Source organism: Pantherophis guttatus, chromosome 4 (assembly GCF_059756535.1).
Source record: "Pantherophis guttatus breed Tessera chromosome 4, ASM5975653v1, whole genome shotgun sequence".
NCBI lineage: Eukaryota > Metazoa > Chordata > Lepidosauria > Squamata > Colubridae > Pantherophis > Pantherophis guttatus.
In genome coordinates, this window is record NC_142066.1 from 112,305,917 (window position 1) to 112,332,111 (window position 26,195).

At 34.0% G+C, this 26,195-nt stretch overlaps 1 protein-coding gene across 3 annotated transcripts in view; it reads left to right on the forward strand.

Moving 5' to 3' along the window:
- ZNF385D (zinc finger protein 385D) overlaps positions 1-26,195 on the forward strand; it is a 247,063-nt gene that overhangs the window by 53,554 nt on the left and 167,314 nt on the right. Inside the window, exons 2-3 of one of the 3 annotated variants that reach the window (XM_087892574.1) lie at positions 7,732-7,874; positions 9,324-9,502. Coding sequence is in view for 1 of the 3 variants with exons in the window: in XM_060685761.2 (XP_060541744.1) it covers positions 7,732-7,874 (143 nt within the window). In the remaining 2 variants the exon portion in view is untranslated. The remainder of the gene's footprint in view (positions 1-7,731; positions 7,875-9,323; positions 9,503-26,195) is intronic. The other 2 variants (XM_034402057.2, XM_060685761.2) reach the window with 2 other exon arrangements.

Here is a 26,195-nt window from a genome sequence, read left to right on the forward strand (position 1 = left end):
ATTAGAAAGCTAGATATTAACATAGACATTGTATAGAGATGGTTATAGATATTATTAAGGAATAATAATTGTGATAATTAATATAAGTAGCATGTACTGGTAATTGTGATATAACTTAATAGAATATCTTAGATGATTTATAGAGAATCTTAAATCCCATTGATTTATTACATAAAGGTTATATAGAAATTGTTTAGTCTTAAAGTGAATTTAAGTACTGTGATAACTTGGTATTTAAACATTAATTGTATTATATTGTTTAGGAACAGGAATAGAAGAATGAATTGTTAAAACACTGCATTTTCCCCCTAACTCCTCTGAATTAATTAACCCGATCCTTATATAACGATATTTCCTCTACCCCCAACCAAATCAGTATATGAAAATTTGGGGAAAAATAACACAAAAAACAACGATGGCAACATCCTCAATAACAATAACTAAAACAGGGAAAAAATTAACAACAAACCCAATACCTACACAATCTTCACCTGCACAACAAAAAACCATAGACACGATGCTAACTACAGACAAAGAAAATGCTGCCACTGCACACAACATACAGAATATACAGTCTATACTAGCTATGATTCAGAAGGGGATGAACAAGACCCAAGAAACAATAGTGAATAATCATGAAGAAACAAAAAAGAACCACGAGGAACTGAAATCAGAAGTAGGACAAATAAATGATAATATTAAAAAAATGGACGATAAGATCGAGAGAATACAACAAAACATAGTTAAAAACGAAGAATGAATCCAAAACATGGAAGCTAAAATGGTCCTAACGGAGAAAAAGATGGATAACATCGAACAAAATCAAATGGAGTTAAATAGAGAACTCGAAGAGTCAATTACCCATTTAGAATTAGAAAAGGCATCATTCTTTTTAAAATATTAAAAGATTTTAAAATATTAAAAGATTTTAAATATTAAAATCATTCGTTTCAAAATATTGCAGAAACAAAAGGAGAAGATCTAAGGGACCTGATGACAGATATATTAGTAGAGGCTACCCAGAAGGAAAAAAACGATATTAGTAGGGAAATTGACGAAATATATAGAGTTCATACGAACTATGCTCGTAGGAACAAACTACCTAAAGAAATACATGTTAGATTCGCACATAAAACTGTAAAAGAAGAGATCTACACATCAATGAGAGAGGGAAAACCCTGCTACAAAGGAAAAGAAATAATAACCCTAAAACAAGTTCCAAGAAGAATAAGAGAATACAGAAAAAACTATAATTTCTTGACAACCCTACTGAATCAACATAAAATAATGTTCCGCTGGCTGGTGCCAGAGGGAATTCTAATATCTTGGGACGACAAAAAATATAAAATCGACACGATAGAGAAGGCACAAGAATTTCTTGACACTCACTTTATAATAGAAGAAGAACAGGAAACTAGACGTGATTCAGAAAATACAAACCAGGAACACTCTATGGGGGAAACAAAAAAAGAAAAGGAAGAGAAGGAGTCTAGGGAAAGGGAGAGGATGGAGAGAGAAGGGGCTAGGGGGAAAACACAAATGGTAACAAGAAACACAAGTAGACTTAGACTAACAAAGAAAAACTAAGGGAAATGGGACGAGAGTTGAAATTAATCTCAATCAATATAAACGGCCTTAATCTACCAACCAAAAGAACACACACTTTCAGAAAACTTCAAAAATTAGACATAGATATTATCAACTTACAAGAAGTACATATTAAAAAACAACATCAACAGTTACTAGAAAACAGAAAACTTGGAACATTATTCACCTCACTATCAGATCAAAAAAAAGAGGTATCGCAATATACATTAAAAGCCACATTCAGGCAAAACAAATTTACACAGATGGAGATGGCAGGATACTAATGATAGACATTAAGATGGAGGCCCGAAATATGTTATTGACATCAATATATGCTCCGAACGGGAACCAAAAAGAATACTTTAAAAAGATACACGATAAAATTAAAGAATTAGACTACGAACATATATGTATAATAGGGGACTACAATGCAATCGTTGATATGGACTATGATTACCAAAGTAACAAAAAAAAAATCTAGGAAAAAGACACTACCTGATACCTTTAAGGATATGATTCAAGAGTTACAATTGAAAGATGCCTGGAGAGAACTGAATAAAACCAAAAAACAGTATACATATTACTCAAATCCCCATCAGTCCTGGTCCAGACTAGACATGGCCTGGATGACTGCAGAACTAAGAGAAAACATAAAAGAAATCGAAATTACACCGAACGTATGGGCAGACCACAGTCCTATAACAATAGTCTGGAAAGGCCAGCAAAAAAGAGGAAGATGGATGATGGATAGAGAGATCATCAAAGATAAAGAATACATAGAGATGATAAAGAAAGAGATGGAGATATTCTTTCAAATAAACAAGAGGGAACAAACATCATTACAAGTCCTATGGGACACTACAAAAGCATATATAAGAGGACTAACAATCTCATTCAAGGCGAAGAAAAACAGAGAGAAACAGCAAAGAAGAAACAATTTATTGATTGAGCTCGGAAAACAGGAAGCAGAATTACAGAACAGACCCGATAGGAAAGAGATCAAGGGAAAAATAAACCTTATTAAACATGAAATAAACCTAATAACAACAACAGAAATAGCTAGGAAAATCAAAATGGCAAAACAAAACCAATTTGAATTTGCAAATAAAACAGGACGTTGGTTGGCCTATAAACTAAAGAAAGAAAAGGAAAAAAGACTAATACACCAACTACAAGACGAACAAGGGCAATTGCAGCATATGGATGAAGAAAAAAAGCGAATCGTAAGAAATTTCTATCAGGAACTATATGCACAGGAAGAAATCCAATTGGAAAAAGTAAAAGAGTATATAAATAAATCCAACATTCAAGAAATAAAGGAAACTCAAAGAGAACTCTTGAACAGACCAATATCGATGTCAGAATTAATTGAAGCGAAGAAGAAGCAGAACAACAATAAAACACCAGGTCCAGACGGGATCCTGGCGGAATTTTACAAAATTGAATACCAGCCAATAGATGATATTTTATTACAAGTCCTGAATGAAGCAATCTTAGAAGCCAAAATTCCTAAATCATGGATAGAAACAATCATTACATTGATACCTAAAGAAGACTCAGATCTCACCCAAACCAAAAACTACAGACCCATATCACTTCTAAACGCAGATTATAAATTATTTACATCAATCATGGCCCAGAGAATGAAGAGAATTATTGTGAATTATATCCATCCAGACCAAAATGGATTCATTCCAAATAGGCAAATCAATAAGAACACAAGAACAATAATCAATATACTGGAATATTATGAGCAAAAATCGGACGAAAAGATGGCCTTACTCTTCCTTGACGCACAGAAGGCGTTCGACAACCTTAATTGGGGATTGTTAACATTGCAATTAGAAAAAATGGGAACCGGCGATAAATTTTTAAATATGATTAAAACAATATACTCAGACCAAATCGCAAAAATATGGATAAATGGAGAGACAACAGACCAATTTAAAATATCCAAGGGAGTGAGACAAGGATGTCCCCTCTCTCCTATATTATATATATTAGCATTGGAACCACTGTTGAATGAAATTAGGAATGACAATGAAATAAAAGGATTAAGAACAAAAAACCAGGAGTATAAGTTACAAGCATTCGCGGACGACGTAGTATTTATTTTAGAACGACCAAAACAATCAGGACTGAATTTACTAAGGCAGATAGAACAATATGGCGAAGTGGCAGGATTGAAAATTAATAGACAAAAAACAAAACTACTAACTAAAAATTTGACAAAAACCCAGGAGAAAGAATTGGAAGAGACATTAGGAATACAAACAACAACAAAAATAAAATACCTAGGAATCTGGCTCACCAATAAGGTATCATCCCTTAAAGAAGACAATTATATTAAATTGGCCAAACAAATTCAGAAGGATTTAGAGGCATGGAGTAAATTGAAACTATCACTACTAGGCAAAATTGCTTCAATTAAAATGACAATTCTACCAAAAATATTATATCTATTTAGAACAATACCGATAAACCCAGGAAAATCATATTTCAAAGACCTTGATAAAATGACATTAAAGTATATATGGCAAGGAAAAAGAGCCAGGATTAAACTGAAACACCTGCAGGACACCAAGGAAAGGGGTGGCCTGGGATTACCAGATTGGCAAACTTATTACACTGCAACAGCTTTAACTTGGATTAAGGATTGGATGACACTCGAAGATAAACGAACATTAGCACTAGAAGGATTTGACTTGTCAAAAGGCTGGCACGCATTTTTTATGGGAGGAAAAGCCCAGACAACATGAACACTTCAGGAGACACTATATCAGAGGAGCATTGGCAAAAATTTGGACTGAAACAAGGAGAAAACACTACAACAAAATCCCAAGATGGCTATCAACCATGGAGGCCCAAATTTACCCGAACACAATGGATATAGACAAGATGAAAACCTATGACGAATTGTTGAACACAGAGGGAGATATGAAAACAAGAGAGGAATTGAGACAACAGGGCACGGACATTGATTGGCGGCCGTATTTACAGATAAAATCAAGATATAAAAGTGATATGGAAAAATTTGGAATTCAAAAAGAAAGAAATGAATTAGATAAAATTATAATGCAATCAGATGATAAATTAATAACTAAAATATATAATTATCTGCTAAAATACAAATTGGAAGAAGAAGTGGTGAAGGAAAATATGATTATTTGGGCTAAAAATTTTGGATATAATATTAACTTAGAAAATTGGGAAAAAATGTGGAAAGTAAATACTAAGCTGACAATGTCTGTGCCCTACAAAGAAAATACATACAAGATGTTTTATAGGTGGCATCTCCCCCCTCCACGGTTGGCAAGGATGTTTCCCAATACCAATCAGAATTGTTGGAAGTGTAAAATACAGAAGGGGACCTACTACCACATGTGGTGGTCATGCCCAAAAGTCAAAAAATTTTGGAAAACAATTCAAAGTCAGCTGGAAGAAATCACCACCCAAAAAGTGCCCCTCAGACCGGAAACATACCTATTAGGAATACTGACAAAGGACTATAAAAAAGAGACACAATACTTGATAATACATATCCTAACCGCAGCTAGAATCATTTTCGCACAAATGTGGAAATTGGAAGATACGCCACCAGAAGAAAAAATAATACAAAAAACAATGGAATGTGCAGAAATGGATAAACTGACCAAAGAAATACAGGGAAAAGAAGATTCAGACTATTACTTAATTTGGCAAAAATGGTACAACTGGTTAGATAAAAAGAACACGAAATAAGGGAATACCACCCAATGATACAAAAATAAGGAAATAAAATGAAATATCGTTATATAAACATTGATACATGATGAAAGATAATACATACAGATATATAGATATATAATTACCGAAGTAGCTCTATTTTCAAAGTTCAAGCTCTATGACTTGATTTCACTGTATAGTTAGTTTATGTTTAGTTTGTTTAAACGTCAATGTCTGTATGTGTATGTTTGTCTATAATAAAAAATTAAAAAAAAAACAAAAACAAAATTATCAAAGTCAATTTCAATACAACTTCATTTTGTTAAAATTTTGAAACACAATTTTATCAATATCTTAATTGTTTACATCTTTTAAAAATTTAAAACAGCTAAGAAAAACAAAAAACAAACTTAAACATAAAATTCTAACACTTTCATCTAAACAAATCTAGTATATCAGTACAATTTTAACTTCAAATTAAATTTTAGCTCATTATCTCTATATCTCTATCTCATCAATATCCAAATACTTATTAACAATATTCTAGTCTTTTATTCTAATTATATACCTTACAATTTTATCACCAAAATTATCAAGTTCAATTTCAATACAGCTCCATTTTGTTAAAATTTTAAAACACAATTTTATCAATATCTTAATTATTTGACCCTTTTTATCAAATCAAAATATCTTGAACTTTCCAATTTAATATGCCACATATAACACAGTTTTATCACAAGAACATATTGTTTATTCTTCACCAAATTATCAACTCTTTTGAGATTATTCCCAATATTGTCTCCCCCCAATCTCCCAACATTATTAGCTAATTTCCAGCATATTGTATTTGACTAGTTTCTAGCATGAACTTCTCCCAGACTCCCTCCATTGTTTGGCTGATTTCCAGAATATTTTGTTTGGCTAATTTCTAGCATAATCTCCTCCAGAACTCCTTCCATTGTTTGGCTGATTTCCAGCATATTTTTCTCCAACTCTCCTCCTATTGCTTGGCTGATTTCCAGCATATTTTATTTGGCTAGTTTCTAGCATAATCTCCTCCAGAGCTCCTTCCATTGTTTGGCTGATTTACAGCATATTTTTCTCCAACTCTCCTCCTATAGCTTGGCTGATTTCCAGCATTTTATTCGCTGATTTCCAGCATTTTCTATTTGGCTGATTTCCAGCAAAACCACAATTTTAAACAGTAATTTTGGAAAGAAGAAAATTACAGGCATCAATGTAGGCTTATCCGTTGCAATGATAGGGTTGCATAAGTCCTTTTTTCTTTTTTTAAAAAAGGCAAATGTTTCTGACTTCTTTTTTCTTCTGAGAAGGATGAGTTGTTCACCTTCCTCCTAACTGCCAATCTCTAATTCAATAATTTCATTCTGCCATTACTGGTGACAACTATATCCTAAATAAGTGGATAAAAAGAGTACTATACCACAATAAGAGAGTGTGGCAAAACATCCCTCTAAATGTAAAGGTTTATATCCCTCAGAGGACTTCCTCAGTTTCATGGACTAAAAGTGAAGCAAAGATTATAAACAAGATGTTACACAGTACTGATTAAAATGATCCAAAGTGCTATAAATATTTTAAGAAGCCAGGTGTATATTTGGATTGCTTTCTTAAAGATTGCATAGGACTTATGAAAAAGTATTTCAGGTTTTGCTCCATAGCTTAGGTTAAAGTTCTAACCTGAGTCTTCAGAGAGGGGTGGCATACAAATTGAATAAATAAATAAATAAATAAATAAATAAATAAATAAATAAATAAATAAATAAACAAATAAACAAACAAATAAATAAATAAATAAATTTCCTTGCAAACCTAATCATGTAATTTGTCATTCATAAAACATTTAATTATGTAATGTACCGTAAATGCTGTTTTGGAGGTGTTTTATCTTATTCTATGCTGTAGACATACTCATGAAATAGAACAAATCATTACAAAACAAGGCAATATTATTATGATCATTCCTTAAAGGGCCAGAACAAGAAGATGAAAGAAGGAATTAGGAAAATGTTTCTCTGATTGTTATCAATATCAATTTGATACTCCTCAAATAATCCGGACATCAATGTGGCTGGACTAAATAGATTTAATTGACAAATGTCCTTAGTTTGTCCAAGTAATATTTTCAGTCAACAGAATCTCAAAAGAATTATTATTCTAAAAAAATCTTGGCTGATATTACAAGAGACAAAGGTTTACACTGGAGATGTACTTTGAGCAATCTTGAAATCAACACAACAGTTGAAAAGCTAGTGGAAGAAATAAATGTTCTCTACTAGGTTTCCTAAAAAAAATGGGAATTATAAAAAAGATTACTTACTGATTTGGTTTTAATACCTGCTGTCCAATTTAGAATATAACTAAATTAAGAAACCATTATGTATGATTTCATTTATTCTTTTCTTTTTCCTTATATAGGAGGTACATGCCAGAGCCCTGCTCTTCCAGCCCTGGTACGACCTTCAATCCCCTCCTTGCCGCCATCATTGGATCTCAAACCCTTTCTTCCATTCCCACTGGACACTTCTGCAGCTGTCAATCTCTTCCCCAACTTTAATGCTGTAAGTACCATAGTGAAGTTTTAGTTCCATGTTGTATACTTCTTTTTAATTATTTGGCATGCCAAATAATTATTAATTATTTGGCAAGCCAAAGAATATCTTCATACAAATGTGTACACAGATAGACACAAACATGTGCATGTACACACCGGGGTGAAATGCTCCCGGATCGGACCTGATTGCCTGATCCAGTAGCGATGGCAGTGGGTGGTTTGGAGAACTGGTAGCAAAAATCCCTGCGCCCCCCGCCCCATGCCCAGCTGAGCCACGCGATCATCAGTGGCTGGTTTTTTTTTTACTTTTAAAGCATTTTTTCTACAACTTCTTCAGCCGAAAAAAATGCTTTTAAAAGTTTTTTTAAAAAAGCCTCTGATGATCCGCGGCTCAGCTGGGATCGTCAGAGGCTTTTCAAAGCATTTTTTCTGCAACCCCTTCGGCTGAAGAGGTTGTAGGAAAAAAATGTCTTTAAAAGCCTCTGGCAATCCCAGCTGACTTGCCTGATTGTCAGAGGCTTCTAAAAGCATTTTTTTCTGCAACCTCTTAAGGTTGTAGAAAAAATGCTTTTAAAAGTAAAAAAAAAAAAAAGTTGGCCACACCCATGCAGTCACATTACTCCCCCCCTCCCACCAAGCGACGCCCACAGAACTGTTAGTAACAAATTTTAGATTTCACCCCTGGTACACACACAAAATCAGCAATTAGTCTATCATGATGTTATCCAGTTTGGATAATAAAACAGTCTGCAAAAAGCAACCAAGCTCAGAGAGCACCAGTAACCCCTTATTTCAACCCTGAGCTACAAATATTCTCTTTAAGGTAATTATCTTATAATTTGTTTATGTCAAATTAGTTATTGGATTAATTATAACTAATGAAAGAACATCAGATCTATTATTTTGAAGTAGTTAATTATAAATTAATATTTATCTGCTTTTTCCATGGGTTCTAAATAAAAACTCAAAATAAGTATTTAAATTATTTATAGTAACATAAACTAAACTGATAAATTTTTCAGTACCATAGTAGTATGGAAACTAATAATGTTGAATCCCTTTTAACAAGAATACTAAATAGGACTGAGCTTTCCCATGAATCACTGTATTTGTTTATTATATTAAACTGCCCAGTAGCTGCATTTCTTTGGTTTAATTAAGTCTATAGAACTTAATGATGACAAAACATCACATCAGAATCACTAACTAGAATGACAAGTAGCAAATTTACCAGGAACAACAGGTAAAACATAAAAAGCACTAAAAAGAGTTACAGAAGTACTTGGAGTTTTTTTTAAAGAAAAACCTCTACTTAATCCCTGACACTTCTTCCCAGAAGAATATTATGGGTGCTAGGCACTTCTCCCCGATGAAGGTATTCCACAGATAGAATAGAAGAATATAGGAAAAACCACATATGTTAAACTCCTCAATAAAAGAAGAAATCTTGATTTAGAATACAGTCATGCCTTCTGAATGTGGGGAAGATAGAACGAACTAGAACGTGTTCCTCATACATGGAGAAATTACATGAACTTCCTTTCCACTCCTAAAGCACATAAGGTGTTAACCTTCTTTTCAAGGGAAAATGCTACAGACATATTGGAAAGATACAAGATGTAAAGATATAAAGACGTAAGTAGAATTACTTAACATTTTGAAATGGAACTCAGATTGTAGAAATTTTCCTTATGTAGGTATATACTGTACTTCTAACAAATGAAATAAATTTCCATTTATTTACCCTGTTACAAGTAGTCCGAGTTTAGTGACTGCAATTGGGACTGGCAACCTGGACGTTGAATGAAGCAGTTGCTAAGTGAAATGTCATGATTTTACTTTGCTTTAAACCACCTGCAGTGGTTTAAATCCAAGGACTGGTTGCATAGTTAATTTATGTTGTTTTCCAAAACACATCCAAATTATTAATGAATATGTCAGTTGCTAAATGAGGACTGTATATCAAGAAAATCAGCACTTAGAAACATTATTCTGCCAATTGCCCTTTATTATAGTGCTGGTGTCTATTGAAATTCTGAAGGTTCTTTGACCACAGATGCTGGTGTACAGTAGTTCTGAGGAGCTGACATTTTTTTTATGATTCTCTGACTGCAATACAAAGGATCTATACTGTAGCATAAATATTATAAAAGACACACAGAGACATAGCAACATGTCTTAAGGATCTGGAATGTCTTACGAACATGGAAACTTAAGTTGCACTTGTATTAATATTTATTTAGGATGAAATGCTATTGAAGTCATTGAATTTATAACATTAAACTGAAATTTTGTGTACACATAGCTAGGAGTTAAGTCTGCTGAATTCAGCTGAGACTTGTTTATGAATATTCATCTTTATCTTATTATCTTCTTAACTAGTTGTTCCATATCTTACCAGATGGGTCCTGTTAGGGAAAGAGGCACAGAAATAAAACAAAGCTGTGTAATTGCAAAACACATATGTTCCATATAGCTGTTTTCATATTGTGGAAAAAAATATAACTTGGGCAGCTCTTACATTCATTTCATGAATACCCATTGTCTGCTTTCTTCTATTTGAGTTTAATTAAGAAGCACAATTAACTATGTAAATATAATTTGTATAGTTAACATATGCAGTTTTGACATTATTTTGACTTTTAAGAGTTTATAAATACTCTCCTTCTGTTTTTTTCCTACTGTCTGGATAACAAACAAATTTATATTGAGAAGAAAAAAACCCAGAATCATTACAAATGTTGAACCTTAAATTTTCAAGGATAGGTTTAAGCTTTATACATTTTGAGATACAGGTAGTCCTCAATTTACAACTACAATTGAGCCCAAAGTTTCCATTGTTAAGCAAGAGAGTAGTTAAATAAGTTATGTCCCATTTTACAACCCTTTTCGACAAGATTGTAAAGTTGTAAAGCATTTTTAAGCAAATCATTGGTGTTGTTAAGTCAATCATGTGTTTGTTAAGCAGATCTGGCTTCCCCCATTGACTTTTCTTGTCTGGAGCTCCCTAAGAAAGTTGCAGAGGAAAACCCTGGGATCCTGAAATTCTGCAACCCTGGTAATATATGCTGGTTGCCAAGCACCTGAGGTCTGATCACGTGACATTAGGAATGCTGCAAAGGTCATAAGTGTGAAAACTGATCATAAATTATTTTTTTCAGTGCTTTTGTAACTTTTAACAGTGATTAAACAAATGGTTGTAGGTCAAGAACTACCTGTATGCTTCTCATAACTATATGTAATATTCTGCCTTTTAAAAAAAATATCCAAGCTTTGAATCATTTTCATATTATGCATGGTAAAATGAAATAAAAGAGCAGACAGGAGGTACAATAACAGTATACAAAATTGGCATCCTGTGAGTCATTAATTTAAAAATGGCATTTAAAATAGAACTCGATTTTTGGTGATGCTATTCCCCTGCTTCATATCTAGTTCATGCTCATTCCAATGCAGGTTTAATGCTAATGAATTTTGATGTACTAGAATAAAATAAAATAGCAATAATGAAAGGGAAAATATATAATGCCATAGTTTATAGAGTGGGAAAACAAAATGTAGAAAACTGTAAGACATCAAAGATGATATTTTGGATATCTCTACTTTTTCCATTTTTTCCATAATTTATTGTCTATATTTTTCTTATATCATGGAGACATTACAAAATAATTACCATTCATCCTTCTCTGCAACAGCTGGGTGTATGAAAAATATAAATTTCATATTAAATTATTACTGCATGAGATGTCTTTCCTTTTGTAACATGCAGTAATAATTTAATATGAAATTTCTATTTTTTGTACACCCAAATGTGGCCATCCTTCCACATTAGTGCTGTGATCTGAATCCATCCATATATTAGCAAATCATGAAAGCAAGTTTTTAATTGTAATTCTCAAATCATATTTTCTGCATTTCAGATTTTCTATTATACACACACACACACACACACATGCATACATACATACAGTTATCTTTCCATTATAGTCATTGGTTTTGAACATTTATTTTTTATTTGGACTTCTATTCTCTAGCCACTTTTATAGTCTACTCCAAATTTTATAATAGTCTGACTCTTCTCTTTCTTTTAATTCCATATTCATCCTGTCCATTTCAGCACATTCAAGTATCTTCCTAATTACCATTTCATCTGAGGGGGTAGTATTTTGTTGCCAGTTTTGTGCGAAAACAATCCTAGCAGCAGGCTTATGGTACTGGGGGACTTCAATTTGCCGTCACTTGGCGAATTCTCAGATGCAGCTCAGGTGTTCATGGCTTCCATGACAACCATGGACCTGACCCAAGTAGTTCAAGGTCCGACTCATGGGGGGGGACACACTTGACCTGGTGTTTCTCTCGGGGCAGTGGAGATATGATCTGGAATTAAGGGGTATAGATGCTTCTCCCTTGTCGTGGTCAGATCATTTCCTGCTGAGGTTAGACTTTAGTCGATAACCAAATAGGGATCTTCGTATAATGATTTTTTTTTTATTTTTTCCCAGTTACCTAGCAGAGCATCTCTTAATAGATGCCTCTGGAAATATGAATGGGATTTATTTTTGCCCTCCTGGAGAAAAGCATGCCAGCCAAGTTGGAGATCGTGGCCTTCTATCGTTAGTATTCTTTTATTTTTCAATTGGACCCAATCCTTGAGCCACGTCATGGCTGCGGCTTGATAATAAAGTTCCCAGTCTGGGGGGAAGGGGCAAATCCTCCTCTATTTCTGCTGTCCTGTAGGAGTTTGACTTTTATGCAGGCTTTTTTCTCTGACCAGATCAATTTTGATACCATTTTGTTTAATTGTTCAAAAAAAAAATTTGGCTAATTTTATTGGAATTGTTTGAAAAAGATACAATAATTTAGGTAATATATTTATTTTGATTGTTGAATTGTTGAAATTCTGCCAGTTAATATCTGTAATTTAGTCCAATTATCCAAGTCCTTTTCTATTTGTTTTAATAATCTGTTATAATTATTTTCTTTTATTGTGGTGCATTTTGCCGTTAACCATATTCCCAAATATCTAATTTTTTTTGCCCTCGAAATCCCCAATTTCTCCTCCAGTTCTTCAATTTGTCTATTAGTAAGATTCTTAGTTAACATTTTTGTTTTCTCCTTATTTATTTTAAGCCCTGCTACTTTACCAAATTGCATTATTTCTTGTAATAATATTTGCCCACTTTCTAAAGGGTCTTCTATAATAAATGCCAGATCATCCACAAAGATGATCTGACGGGGAGAGATTCCCCTCTTCCCGTCACCTCCAGAATATCTCCTATCTCACACAGACCCCTCCAGGGTCCGTCTTCGCCTTTATCTGGTTTCCCAACGTGAAAAATCCAGCAAAGAAGAATGAGTGCCATTCCTCCATGTCGCACCACCATGACGTCACCCCAGAAGTCTGCATTTCAGATTTTCAAAAGCTCATCCTGACATTTTGCCACTTTGTTTTCATAAGCTATAAAAAATCAGGTTGATTGCAATGACACAGAATGTTTAATAGATAAATACATTTTGTTTAACAGAATGGACAATTTGAAAAAGAATTGTATAAAGCATCTCAACTATTTACTTTTTTAAATTTTTAAATCAATCTTTACTCCTGACAATTCCCTGGACTAATCTTTTTGAGTAAGATGTTTGGAAGTTGTTTGCTCCTCTCTCCTCTCTCTTGAGGGCTGCAAGAATGACTAATCCAAGGTCACCCAGTTGGCTTCAAGCCTGAGGTAGGACTAGGTCTCACAATTGCTTGATTTCTAGCCTAATGTCTTTTAACCACTATACAAACTAGTTCTCCATTATTAATATGCTATTTTATACTTGGTATCTTGAAGAAAGGTAGAATGTAAATGTATAAATAGATAGACAGATAAATACAACTTTCAGTTTTCTGTGTTTTTCCTTTTCCAATACATCAAAATGAATAGACCAATTAATTTTTTCATTACTCAACTATAGAGCCACCTTCCCATAGTCAGTTTTTCTTACAGTGTTTTATCAAACAGTTCCCTTAGAATTAATAGAAGACATTAAGGTAAACAATAACTTTAATACAAACAATAAATTATGATTTGTAATTCTTGAGAGAAAGAATCATAGGGAGACACAAATCTTCAAGAGTTCAAGCTTGTGCAAATCCATGTGCAGCTGTACAAGCACATTCACTTCATTCTACAAAACAGTTTGGTCATGGATTCAGAATATTATTTGTTCAATTCTAACATGGTTTATGAATAACAACCTCAAATCTCACATTATATGGCAAATAGCACATAGACACAAGAAAGTAAGATGCAATAAATACCAATGACATTTTACATTGTAGCCTAGTTTTTCTTTTCATGATAATTATGTTGAAATCTGGGTTTGTACCCAATACATTTATACTATGTTATGTCATTCCTAGATCCCTGGAAATTCCATTTTCAATGTATGCTTCATGTTTCCATTAACATATAGTTTTATTCTAAGCAGTAAAGTTTTCCTACAATCTTTGCTGAGAAAATAATGACTAATATTACTCAGTAGCCTGTGTTCCAAATGCTTTGTTTATTCTGTTGAAATATTGAAATATTTATATCATCTACCACATGTTATTTTGATTTTAGGATAGCATGTACTAAAGCAGAACAATAAAGCAATCTAAATTTTAAAAAATCTGCTTAAATTTTATCACATTGCTGTTTGTGAATTTTGCTTTTTGAATTTTGATCTCTGATGAAATAGAAATACAGACTTCTTACAGTGGTAGCAATAATGAGATTTTGTTTGGCAATGTGACCTTTGTTTTCTAATATAGTTTCCTGAAATGCTAGATTATATTGAGTTCCATTTACTACCAATTTCTATGCCTGAGTTAGCTAATAGTGTTCAGTAAATACATATTTTGCCTAAGAAAGGCTAGTGCATTTCTAACATTTTCCTCCCTGTTTGACAAACCTTTAGGGACATGTCATATCAACTAGAACATTATCAGCCTAAGGAAAGATAGGCTGTAGGTTAGATTTGACTTAACAGGACAGTTTGACAAGCACATACTTTTTAATGTTTCTGAAAAGAGTTCATGTTCTTTAAAAAAAGATTTTATGAAGAATTGGGTGGCTTATGAGGCTTATGAGGTGTGTAGTTCTTTTTCTTTACAAGTACCTAATTTTGCAATTTTACCATTTCAGCAAGAAACACAAGATAAAATTAACTGAAATATTTTGTTCTGGTCATTTGAATAATTAAAAATTAAAATCAAAGAAATAATATGTAAAATATTATTTATGTAACTTATGTAATTACCAAAGCATCTTCTAAAGGTAATTTATTTTAGTATGTATTTTCTTCTGGTGAGGAGGAAGGCTGGAGGAAGGAGGCGTGTTAAAAGCTAAATGCAGTACTTCCCAGCTCTATTATCTGTGGAGTACCAACAGCAGACCCCCACCATCTTTGCCTCAGCTCAGTTAGCTGCACCTTTTTTTTTTACCCACTATATTTTCTACCAGTAACTATGAGGCCATTTCCAAATATGCTCACAAAAGGCAGGCAGTTTTTATAGGAACACCAAACAGTATTGGGCACATTGCAAGAACAATTTAAAGAAATTGTTCAAGAAATCAGCATCCTTAGCTGCCTGTAAATTGCAGTCTAGGCAACATTTACTTCTTTAAAGTCACCTCAGGAAATGCATTCCCAGATTCCTCAATCCATTCACCATTATATGCCAAAGTAGTCCTGCGGAGTAGATGCTAAGCATCCTTCCAATTTTTACTCCATTCAGTATTTTATGGATTTATGTTATTCCTTGACTCATCTCTCTATTAGTCCTCTCATTTAAGCACTTCCCACACTCTTCAAGTACTTCCCTTATCGGAATAACAGTAGCACAAGATAACTATATCCTGGAGTCCTGTTGACATGGAGGGAAATCACAAACCTATGAGATGTGATATGTCATGAAGGATAAAATAGCTTAGGATGTTACAGATGACTATATCTTTTATGTTGAATGCCAACCTCTACCAATATTATATGATGAAGATTTTCTTCTCTGGTAGAGAAGGGAATTATAAAGAGGAGAGTGACATCATGGCCTTATGTTAAGAGTCAACTCAAAAGCTAGGCACATTAATTCTAGGCCTAGCTCAGACTTGGTCCTAGAAACCCTGGTATGAACTAGGAGCTTTTTTCATTTATTCCTTGATGCTATCATCTGAAGATAAAATATCAGAAGACAAATACAAGTGTTCAAGAATTTTAAGAGATAATATTATATTATTCTGAACTAATCTGCTAAAGAAACCAGAGAAGATGAGGGCCAATTGTGCTCAATTGGAGCAAGAAACGTTTAATATTTAGAGGTCAGCCTGGGTGGTATGACAGAGCAATTGAAACATCTCTGACTGTAAGGTCTGCTTTGATTTCCAGCTTATCAAGGTCCTTGTCAGAGAATTTTCCTGGTTGTTTATCACTTTACTGGTTTTGGTTGAGTTTGCTTTTAATACTATGACAACAGGTGATCCCATTGTAGGATCTACTTGGTTATTTGTTATTTAATTTTAATCCTAATATTTACCAATTTTGGTCAGAAGTGGTTTATCTATAAGATACTTTTGAGCATATACTGAGCCCAGAAATTTGTGATTAATATTAAACCCAATATCACAAAATTTGAAAATCTATTTCTTGCTTTCCCCAAAACATTTTCTTTCAATTATCAAATATAAGGGGGAAACTGTTCATATTATTAGACAGTAGTCAGAAACACTGCTGTTTTATTGCAAATCATCCAAAGATCTGCTGAATAAAGCTCAATAGATTTTCTGCCACCCAGGAATTAGAGAATAGATGTTGTGTTATTTTAATAGAGAGTCAAAACAGAGAGTAAATTGTTTGGACTAACTCAGTGCTTCCCAAACCCAGGTAAATTACCACAAATTGGATAAAAGGTGTGTTTTTTCTTTGAGTAATGACATATCAAGCAACTGCCCCATAACAACAGGACATTTAAATTTATTTAAGGAGTTTTACTTACACTGGGTAAAAAGAACCCTCTGATAAGTAACTTCGGGTAATGAAGTAAAAAGTTTAGGAAGCACTGCACAAAGCTACTGAGGAGACTGTGCTTGCCCTCAGGGTTCTCAAATCAATATCAAATGAAAATCACGGGGTGAGCAATAATCATAATAAAATGGCTGTAGGGATAATGTGAGCCATGAGACACCTTGCATAGCAGCAACTGAAGTAACTTTTAATGATTTTTTTCTCATCTGATTGCATTAAGTAGAGTTTTATGAAGCATTATAAAAAAACAGCATGCTAATTAGCATTCTGGTTAGCAGAACGTGTGTAGGTGCTATATACTTAATTGTAAAGTGCATGTATCCCCTCAAGTCATATGTTGAAAGAAATGTTAACAACTCAGTCATTTAAGCTGTAAATAGTTCTGTGAAAGCCTTAAAGAAGTTTTAAGTCTTTGGGTTCAATAACAGTGTAACTAATTTTTTTACAATAGTTTTTTTTTTAATTCTACAGCTCAACTGATCTCTTTTTATAAAAGCAAATCATTAGTCTTTTTTGTTTTAAAAAAGTCGTATCACTGAAGCATATGTGTGCATCTATATTAATTTGAGATGGGAAAGAGGACATATGTTTCACGTTTGCTAACATTCCACTTTATTTATTTCCAAAGTCAGATATTTAATGTGCAAATGTTTTCATATAGATAACAGTTAGTATTCCCATATTAAACTGATATATATTTTCAGTTAATGTTTCCCAATGCAAAACTTTCCACTTGTCCCATAAAGTCTTGTGAAAATAGGTCATGTATAGATCCATCACATTCCACTAGCAAGATATTTTATATTGCACTGATTCCTCTGTCAACAATACTGAATAATTCAGTATTGGTTATGGCTATCACACATCAAAAACATCTGCTAGGCTGTCCCATCTCCTGGATGAGCTGAAGTTATATTTAAAAATATCATCTGAAATATAATAATTCAACTCTGTCCATATGTACAGCCAAGATATTGCAGTGTAGTTTGCATTGGACTAATATGCTATCCTAGCCATCAAATGGGAAAAAATAGTGAAAACTGAAGGAATCAAGATGCCATATGAAATAATATCAAAATAATATCTGGATAAAGACAATCACTACAAGTGTCTGGGCATCCTTCAAGCTGACAAAGTCAATAACACTGAAGTTGAAAAAGATTAGAAATGAACATATCAAGAGAGTTAAGATCTTAAAATCCAAACTTAGTGATGGAAATGCAAGCAAGTCAATTAACACCTAGGCAATTCCATTCATTAAATATACATCTGGAATAGTGGACTGGAGCCAAATAGAATAAAAGCCCTGGATGGGAAGACCAGAAAAATAATGACAATGAATCCTGTCCTTCATCCACACAGCAATGTTGATAGACTCTACTTACCAAGGAAAATAGGTGGACATGCAATATTGCAAGTACATCAGACAGCTGAAGAAGAACAAAAGGACATTGAAAAAAATATCACAATGAAACAGATGCACTGAAGCTAGTATACCAGGAAGCTTAATAAGATCTGAAAACCTAACTGGCCTACGAGAAAGAATAAATAAAGAACAGAAAAGAGACCTGGTAAGACAAAGTATTAAATGACCAGTACATAAAAAATAGCAGTCATAGCAGATAATGACAAGATCTAGTAATGGCTAAGAAAGAGACCAAGAGGCTTATTCTGAATAGATAAGTCCAAGCCTTAAGAAAAAATGTGTACAAAACCATAATTGAGAAGACAGCAATAAACAGCAGATGTCACCTCTTCAAAAAGCTAAAGAAACAGTGGACTACCTTATTAGTTGCTGCAAGAAGATCACACAGACTAACTACAAACAACAACATGTCAAAGTAGCACATTGGAAGATCTATTTCTCTGCAAGCAAGGACTGATCAGACCATAAAATAAAGAAATAGAAAATGAAGAAATTAAATGTTCTGGGATTTTAGAATTCTAACAGACAAGCATCTGCCACATAATACCCAGACTTAACAATTGCCAATAATAAAGGCAAAATAATCTGGATAGTAAACTTGGTAGTACCTGGAGACAATAGAGCAAAGAGAAAGAACTGGAAAAGTAACAAAATACAAAGATCTACGGATGGAAATAGGGTGACTATCACAAAAGAAAGCAAAGATAGTATCAATAGCATTGACACAATCACCATCAGTCAATTGCAAAGGCAGATTTACTCTGAACAGCTCAAATCCAATCTAAATATCTGGCTGGCTATGTGACCAACCATGATAAATAAATCCCAAAATATTTGGAGCTCCACTTGAACATCATAGATACTGGCAAAACCACCATCTGGCAATTGCAAAAGGCAGTTTACTCAGAACAATTTATATTCTACAATGATACTTTTGAAACCATCAAATTACCAATTTCAAGTCCTTGGGTAGAACTTGATAGATGAATAAAAATGCCAAATCCAGTTTAAATATATGGCTGAATATGTGATCATCCATAACAATAAGCTTTTAAACATTACCATTAGCTTCTTTTTAAAATATCAAAAAATGGCAACTAATTTATAAACAATAAAATAAATAACTAAATAAAAATTATTAGCAATCCATCTTACCATATGGTAACTCTGGGCAGTTTACAGTCATTAAAGTGTGTGTGTGTGTGTATACACATATATACATTAAAACATAAATAAATTACAATCAATCATTAAAATCTAATGAAAATATTAGAAACTAATGCATTATACAGTTGAACATTTTCAAGAATGAAACTTTCTAGTCCTGATAACCATAACCATAACCATAAGCATCACATCAATTCATTATTTAACTGAGTCAAGTAAACCAGTTCTGTATTTTTTCCCTTTTCTTTCCATCCATTTTTAAATACCATAGGTTAAAATTCTAACTCCTGTTTTCTTCTAGTCTCTTTGGTTCTTCTCTTGAAGTTCTCTGTAATCTTTATCTAAGTCCATTTGTACTTTCTATGAAGTAATTCCAGTAATTCTCTTGTATTTGGATTTAAAAGGATAGTGCACATCACTCTTTGGCTCAGGGGTGGGTTCTAAATTTTTTTACTACCGGTTCTGTGGGCGTGGCTTATTTTGTGGGTGTGGCTTGGAGGTCATGTGACTAGGTGGGCATGGCTAGCTGGTCAGAGTCATTTCTGGAAGGTCCTCGCACTTATGACCAGTCCTCACACTTACGACCCGACTCATTTGTTTGCTTTTAACACTGATCAGCTGTAGGACGGCCCTTTGAAGCCTCGCGGCAAGAGGTTAAACAGTTTTTTTTCCTCTGGTCATCAGCTGGGACTCAGGAGGCAGCAATAGATTGGGGGTGGGACCAAATAAAAGGTAAGAATAACGTGAGTGGGGGGGAGGAGGGATAACCGGTTCGGTGACATCATATCATCACCGCTACCGGCTTGGCCGAACCGGACCGAACCGGGAGGAACCCATCTCTGCTTTGGCTACATTATTTTAATTTTATTTAAATGATCATCCAATTCCACTTGTAAATTTAGTATTTTTATCTCTTTTGTGTAAGTTGTAGTTTTAAAGTCCATTTAAAATTCATTTTAGTTGTCTTCAAATGTTATTGTTGATCTTTAGTAACAATTTATTCCAACTCAATGACATGCCTACAGATCAAATGTTAAAGTATCCATCATGTTCTTTAGAAATCAACCTTCAAAGGCCATACAAATTTAGGTATATCTTTTTGCCATTGTTTGAATTGTAAACAATTTATAATCCTTAATTTCTTGTTAAAGTCAGATTTTGGGCCTCTTTAACTATTAATCCTATATTGGCTTCATTTTGGCTGTCAGGAATTTTTCCATTCTATAAAATAATATTCTGTTGTAAAGGTTATATAAGTTGGTCTCTCAGAATATTTATAAGAAGAAACTAGAAGAATATCTAGATCGGGGTGTCAAACTTGCAGCCCGCGGGCCAATGCATCATGCACTAGCCATGCCCACACTTAGTTTAGCAAAGGAGAAAAAAGTTGTGATACATCACTCGTTGCAATTTTGACATCCCTGATCTAGATCAAGTCCCTTAGCCCTTTTCATAACTACATAAACGTCGTTTATTGTTTCAGGTTGTGATGATATATGGGAAAGAATCTTGGAGACAGGGCCAAAAGATGCTCCAAGAGAACAGTCAGATAAGAAACAGCAAAGACTACATCTGGATAGTCAGAGGGGCAAAAAGCTGAGAACTCTCCCTATTTACTTAGGGAGATGGAGGGGGGAAGATATGTATTTCAGATTTGCCAGATTTTGTCAATGTAGCTTTACAATAAAGTAGAATTAACTTATCTGGTTTTGATTCCTATCTGGTTTACTCCACAAGGCCGATATGGGTTCAGATTCTCTGTAATATTCATATATTTTCTGATTAATTTGCTTTCTACATACTATAGCAGCTATGGCACAATGGGAAGTAAGACTGACTACTTCTCAGGAAGTTGTAGCATCCTCTGCAATAATACTACAGCATTTTTTTGTGTACTCAATGTCCCGTGGGCACTCATTTTGCATGCAAAACATTCCTGGAGAATTAATTAAATGAAGTACTCTTCAAATTTGTCAATTCTTGATGAGTGAAAATGCTTAAAATATGTTTTAATAAAGCATTTATGTAATATATTAATCAGCTGAAGTTTATAGCTTTTGTCTTGATGGAGCTGGGTTAGAAGCGATCAGTGGTTATATTATTCTGTACAATCTATGGCATAATAAGCATTACTCTTTGAATCTGCAGTTTAAATATGGAGGTTGCTATTAACCTGTTCTTAAAAGGCAGCAATTAGTCAAAAGTAATTACTTGAACAAATGATTTAATTGCCATAGATAGAAAGGGTGAAGTAATGAAAATTGGAATTAAGGAGGATTGTGGGAAGTCACAGTGTCTTGTCAACACATACATTGTTTCTCATCAAAACATATTCATGCTTTATTAAAAAAGAAGAATCTTATTTTGGCCTTAAAATTTAATATGGATAAATTATTATTACTTCATGTTTAAAACATTTATATGTCTGCCCATTTTATACCAAACTTTGGGAGGCTCCAAGAAAGAATTAAAACAATATCAATATTAAACAAGATAAAAACTATATTAAAACTGTTAAAACCATAACATTGAAAATAAAAACCTGGCAATGTTAAGCTTCTGACATGCAGTTACATGGAGTGGTGGGATTCAAATAATTTATCAACCGGTTCTCTGCTCTAATGATTTCTTCCAACAACCAGTTCACCAAACTGGTCAGAAAGTTAACAACCGGTTCCCCCGAAGTGGTGCAAACTGGCTGAATCCCACCACTGGTTACATGCAATTATGATTATATTAAACCAAGTTGCAATATCTTAAATTTCTGTATTCCTATAGACAATGAAAGGGCTAAAAATTATCACTAAGGAAACAAGTAGGTAGAGAACAATTCAGCAAACCTACTTAGATATGAATATTTTAGATGGTTGAGAATTTTGTTTGGTTTTAATTTATTTTAGAAAGCAACAATATGTTTGAAGTGCAGATAAAACTTGTGCAACTTTTTAATTTACTTAAAAAATTTAATTTAATTAATTTAATTTAATTTAATTTAATGTAGTATTTGTTTTGTTTTTTAAAAGAATAGTAAAGTAGCATATTTTATTATAAAATATGCAGAAATGTAAATGTACATTTAGCAATAAAATACAATAAAATGGAAAAGCCTATTGTAATTGATTGATTGATTACAATGCAATCAAGTAATTTTTTACTTCAAGAAATCACAGAGATAGATTTTTCCATGATGGTCTATTTCTAACCAAATCTCTCTGGTCTTCCAGCCTGCATTTATGCCATTGAAACTGTCTGTCTAGCAGGCTGTCGGTTGTCCTCTTTTTTGTTTTCCTTTCACCTTTCTCAGCATTAGACCCTTTGTCTAGAAAGCTAGATCTTTTCATTTGGGTGTGGTCATTTATATGAGCTGACAATTTTGAATTGACTTGTTTTCTTAGCTGTCCATTATTTTCTTAGAGTCTTCTCAAACACCAACATTTCTTTAAATTCCAACTTTCATATCCACTGAATGTCACAGTCTCACACAATTCTAATCTTTCACAGGTGTCACATGTCCAAGGTAACAATGCTACCAATAAGGATAACTTATATAGTACCGTGTTTCTCCCAAAATAAGACATTTCCCAAAATAAGACCTCCCCTGAAAATAAAACCTCCCCCCAAAATAAGCCCTCCCCTGAAAACAAGCCCTCCCCGAAAATATTTAAACACATGCGCAGCCAGTCCCCGCCATTTCCTCTTGTTAGGGTTAGGGAGAGAGAGCTGGAAATCAGGTAAGGCAGCAAGAGGAGCCCCGTCTTGCTCCCTGCACCCCAAAATAATAAGACCTTCCTAAAAATAACCAAGCACTTATTTCAGAGTTCAAAAAAATATAAGACTAATAAGATAAGTCTTATTTTCGGGGAAACATGGTAAGCACTTTATGTATTGTTTTTGGAAATGGGAGAATAATGCAAGGAAGGGACAGAATGGATTTACAAATATAAATATGTATTTATTTTAAACATTTGTATGTTGTTTTTCAATAAACAAACTAAAATTATGTACAAAATATATGCTCTATGTGTGAGTGTATGTATGTATTGAGGAAGTGCATATCATTTAAAAACAAAATTGCACAGTATCTAAAGATTAGAGCTGTTTGTTTCAGATCTGGCTGGTCAATCAACAACTAAAGTGTTTGTTAGGGATAGAAACAGTGAATCAGAGCATGCCAAAGATTGATTAGGTACATAGTTTCTGGTATTGATTGCTCTGCTCCGGGGTAAGAAAGTCAAAAATTTTGGAAACCCACCTTGATCATGTATCTATGGTAAAGTGACCAGACGTCCCGCTTTTGGCGGGACAGTCCCGCTTTTGAGCAATTTGTGCCGCGTCCCGCGGCGTTTTAAAAAAGTCCCGATTTTTCATTCTGTCTCCTGAGTCCCCGCTGATGGCTAGAGGGAAAAAAAACTCTTTAAACTCTTGCCGCGGGGCTTCAAAGGGCCGCCCTATGTTGATTAGCTCGGCTTCCCCCTCTCAGCTGATTTGCGCAGGGCTCTGCTCTTCCTAAATTGCTCCAGCAGTTTTTTTTTCTCTTTGTGCAAACCAAGCTCAAAACGAAAATGAAAGTAAAACAGGCTGTTGGCTTTGGTGTTTGCTTGCAACGTTGGAAAATTAGTCAGCAGATTTATTTTCCTTTTCCTCACCAAAAAAGGTAGGTGGAAACAATGGGAAATTATTTAGGGCAAAAGAGGAGAGTTCAAGATTTTAAAACACAAAAGAAAAAAAAGCTCTTTTTAACTAGGGAATTGTAATAATTGAGATACTATTAATTGTATACTGTGTTGAAAGCAGAAATGGTTAAGTTCTAGTTTGGAGGAATATATGGGGGAAATTATTTGGTTTATTATTATTGGTAAATATAATTAATTGATTTGTAAGAAATTGGATTGCATGGAAATAATTGGAATATTCATGTTCATATTAATATACAAAAAAGATAGTTATATAACTAATTGATTTATATTAAAATGTTGAATTTGTATTAAACAACTGTATTACATAATTACATAATTAACCAATGTGAGGATGGATATAAAAATAGATGACAATGGAAAGGGGTATAATATAGAATAGAAGGGAAAAATTGAATTTGATTAAGATTAGAGATGAGGATGAAGGGTAATATTGTTTTTTTAAAAAAAATAGATGAGGAATAAATATGGCAAAAAGGAAATATAGAAATTGTAAATTTAATTGAAATGACTAAACACTGTTTAAATTTGTGAACCAGCCAAATATTCTGTTCAAAGAAAATACATTGTATGTTTGTATGTGTGTTTCTAATTATTGCTATTTATTCATATTTGTTCTCTTTTATTCTTTAAAGTTTAACAATTCATTCTTTATCTTAATATCTTTATATTTGTTTGGGGTTGGCTTTCTTCCCTTTCATCTTTTTTATTGTACAGCAATCTTTCTCCTCAAACCTACCACCTCTCTTTTCTTTCCTTCTTACTTTCTCTTCCCCCCACCCTCTTCTTCTCCTCCCTATTTCCTCTTCCTTTGTCCTTCTCCTCCTCTCTTCCTCCCTCTCTTACCGTCACTCCTACTCTAATTTCCCTTCCCTTCCTTCATCCCTCTCTATTGCTGTATCCTTTTGTGCATATGGACTACTCAGAGGGCTGAAAAAGTTATTTTTGACTGGTCCTCGCACTTTTGACCAGTCCTCGAACTTACGACTGTCCTCACATTTTACATTTTTGCCCTATCTTGTCATCATGGTGAAGAGAAGCAGTTGTGAAATGAGTGACATGGTTGTTAAGAATGCTGCACGGGCATAAATGTGAGGATGGTCATAAGTGTGAGGACCAGTCAAAAGTGCGAGGACCTGTCAGAAATGACTTTTTTCAGCCCTCTGGTTACTCCTTTTGTGCATATGGACTACTCAGAGGGCTGAAAAAGTTATTTTTGACTGGTCCTCGCACTTTTGACCAGTCCTCGAACTTATGACTGTCCTCACATTTTACGTTTTTTGCCCTATCTTATCACCATGGTGAAGAGAAGCAGTTGTGAAATGAGTGACATGGTTGTTAAGAATGCTGCACGGGCATAAATGTGAGGATGGTCATAAGTGTGAGGACCAGTCAAAAGTGCGAGGACCTGTCAGAAATGACTTTTCAGCCCTCTGAGTAGTCCCTATACACATAGCCATGGCCACCAGGTCACATGACCAGCTAGCCACGCCCACCCAGTCACATGGCCTCCAAGCCACGCCCACACAATAAGCCACGCCCACAATGGTGTCCTTCTTACCAATGTTAAAATCTGTTCACCTTACCCTATACACATAGCCATGGCCACCCAGTCACATGACCAGCTAGCCACGCCCACCCAGTCACATGACCAGCTAGCCACGCCCACAAAATAAGCCACGCCCACAATGTCCCTCTTTACCAATGTTAAAATCTGGTTACCTTAATCTATGGAAATTCTCAGTCATCTAAGTCATGGTTATCCCAAGGGTGCTTTTTCAAAAAGCAACTGGAAATTGTAGTGCATGGTTTCCTGAATAACTGAAATACTAAAATGACAATATCCACTTATGAAATGATATCAGTTTTAAATCTGTATGCATGTAAATTAATATTTGGATTGATAGGTTGATGCATTGATGGTGAAAGGATGTGGGGTGTGATTCTTATATTTTAAACAATCACACCTGTGAGACTAGGCCTAAGCTGCCAT